The 1,770-nt window shown below is 44.4% G+C and overlaps 1 protein-coding gene across 1 annotated transcript in view; it reads left to right on the top strand.

The window, feature by feature from the left end:
* Positions 1-1,154: 1,154 nt before the first annotated feature.
* RAB41 (RAB41, member RAS oncogene family) overlaps positions 1,155-1,770 on the top strand; it is a 15,572-nt gene continuing 14,956 nt past the window's right edge. Inside the window, exon 1 of the mRNA XM_009326646.1 lies at positions 1,155-1,208. Within this exon, the coding sequence (XP_009324921.1) occupies positions 1,179-1,208 (30 nt within the window). The 5' untranslated portion in view covers positions 1,155-1,178. The remainder of the gene's footprint in view (positions 1,209-1,770) is intronic.

Here is a 1,770-nt window from a genome sequence, read left to right as displayed (position 1 = left end):
CGAGGCCGGGCGGCCGGGCCTGCCTGGCGTCGGGGAGAAACGCGGTGGCTCTCGGGCTGCTGCTCCGCCCCGCGTGTGGTGCCTCTGGCCGCGTCCACCGAGCGTGGGGCACGCACTGGAGAGAGAAAATAAATGGCAGAGCAGTGCTGCTCGTATGGCGTGGCCGTGCCTCCCTTACATCTTCTTTTTTTTTTTTGTTTTACCTGGAAGTTGCCTCCCTTTTGTACCCCTTTCCTCATAACGTATGGATGAGTTGTATCTTTTTCTTGAAATTGCGGTATCCCTTGCTGTATTACTCTCCTTAGATCTCTCACTGCTCACCTCCTCCTCGGTCCCAGAGCCGTAGGTGCTGGAGGAATTTCTAGAAGTTGTCTCATTCCCCTGCCTTACCAAGGCAGGATCGACATTGCTGCCGACAGATGTTTGTCTAACCTGTTTTCAACCCTCTCCAATGTTCACGATTTCACAACCTTTCTAGGCAGTGTATTCCTTTTCCCTCTTGTCTTCCATCCATGCCCTTTGAATTTTTCTTTTGGCTTTCTACAGCTTCCTGAGGGAGGATCAGAGATCCTATCTTTGGTTCCTGTTTCTTGTCAGTTCTGCACTTTGTCTCTTGGTAATATTTGGAGACGTAAATTTAAAGTTTTTAAGCAAGCCACCAAAGTTTACTCTGTATCTAAAATCCTGTTACGAAGAAAGGATGCAAGTCTTGAACGTTGCTTTTGTATCCAGCCAGAGGCAGCTAAATAGCGTCTGGGACACCACCGTGTCCTGTTTTGATGTTTATGCCTGTAAGTCCTAGACTTGGTGATTACATAAGTAGCAAAATATGAGTAACAAAGCAGATTTATTGCTTGCTTAAAGCAAAGAAATAATTCTTTGTCATATGCCTCACAACGGACCTAATTTGAGGACCAGGTTTTCATCATGATTAATTTTTGACCTACTGAGATTGATTTGGCTTAACGTACTCCTGTCATTTTGTGACTGAATGTCTTAGCTGGTTGTTTTGCAGGAGGGTGTAGCTGGGAAATAGCCTTAGACTGGCAACTTCCTTCTGATGATCAGCGCTACCAGCGTGTCGCTCCCAAAGCAGTGGTTATTTTTTTTCCACTGCTGCTTGAAAGTAATTTTTCTCTTCTTTTGTAGTTGGGAAGACCTCTCTGATCACCAGGTTTATGTATGACAGTTTTGACAATACTTACCAGGTATGTGGTGGTCGTCTGTCTGTCTCTCTTTTTTTTTTTATATATGGGTAAATCTATTCCCCACTATGAAAACATATGCCTGTGAGAACTGTTAGGAATGAGCACGTTTCTGCATGAGATATCAGTTCAATATCATATGTAAGGTTGTAACGTGCCTTGAAATGGAGACGAGACTTCATGATTAAGCCCAAGCATCTAGGATGATGTCAGGAAATACAGCGTACAAAAAAGAAGCAAGGTTTAGATCCTGTCTGGATGTGTGAAAAGCCTTGAGGAAAACAGGGAGAAACATTGGTTTATGGGGTTGGCTAACAGAGAAGAGGATGGTCAGGATGCCTGACGATGGATATGGAAGTCTCAGGAAACAGAGAGAAATAAGAAGATACGAACGTGCTTATGATGGTCCTTGGTATCTAGCATCTGAGTCCAGAGTGTATCGGTAGATCTGCAAGGCGTCAGCACGGTATATTCTCTCTCTCAAATTTTTTTTTTTTTTTAACTAAAAGGCTATAGATAGAAAAAGCTGGGGAAATCTCGGCAGGGAAAGGGAAGGGGAGGGAAG

This window comes from Pygoscelis adeliae, unplaced genomic scaffold (assembly GCF_000699105.1).
Source record: "Pygoscelis adeliae isolate BGI_AS28 unplaced genomic scaffold, ASM69910v1 Scaffold216, whole genome shotgun sequence".
Classification (NCBI taxonomy): Eukaryota; Metazoa; Chordata; class Aves; order Sphenisciformes; family Spheniscidae; genus Pygoscelis; species Pygoscelis adeliae.
This window is presented reverse-complemented; position numbering and strand designations above follow the sequence as displayed.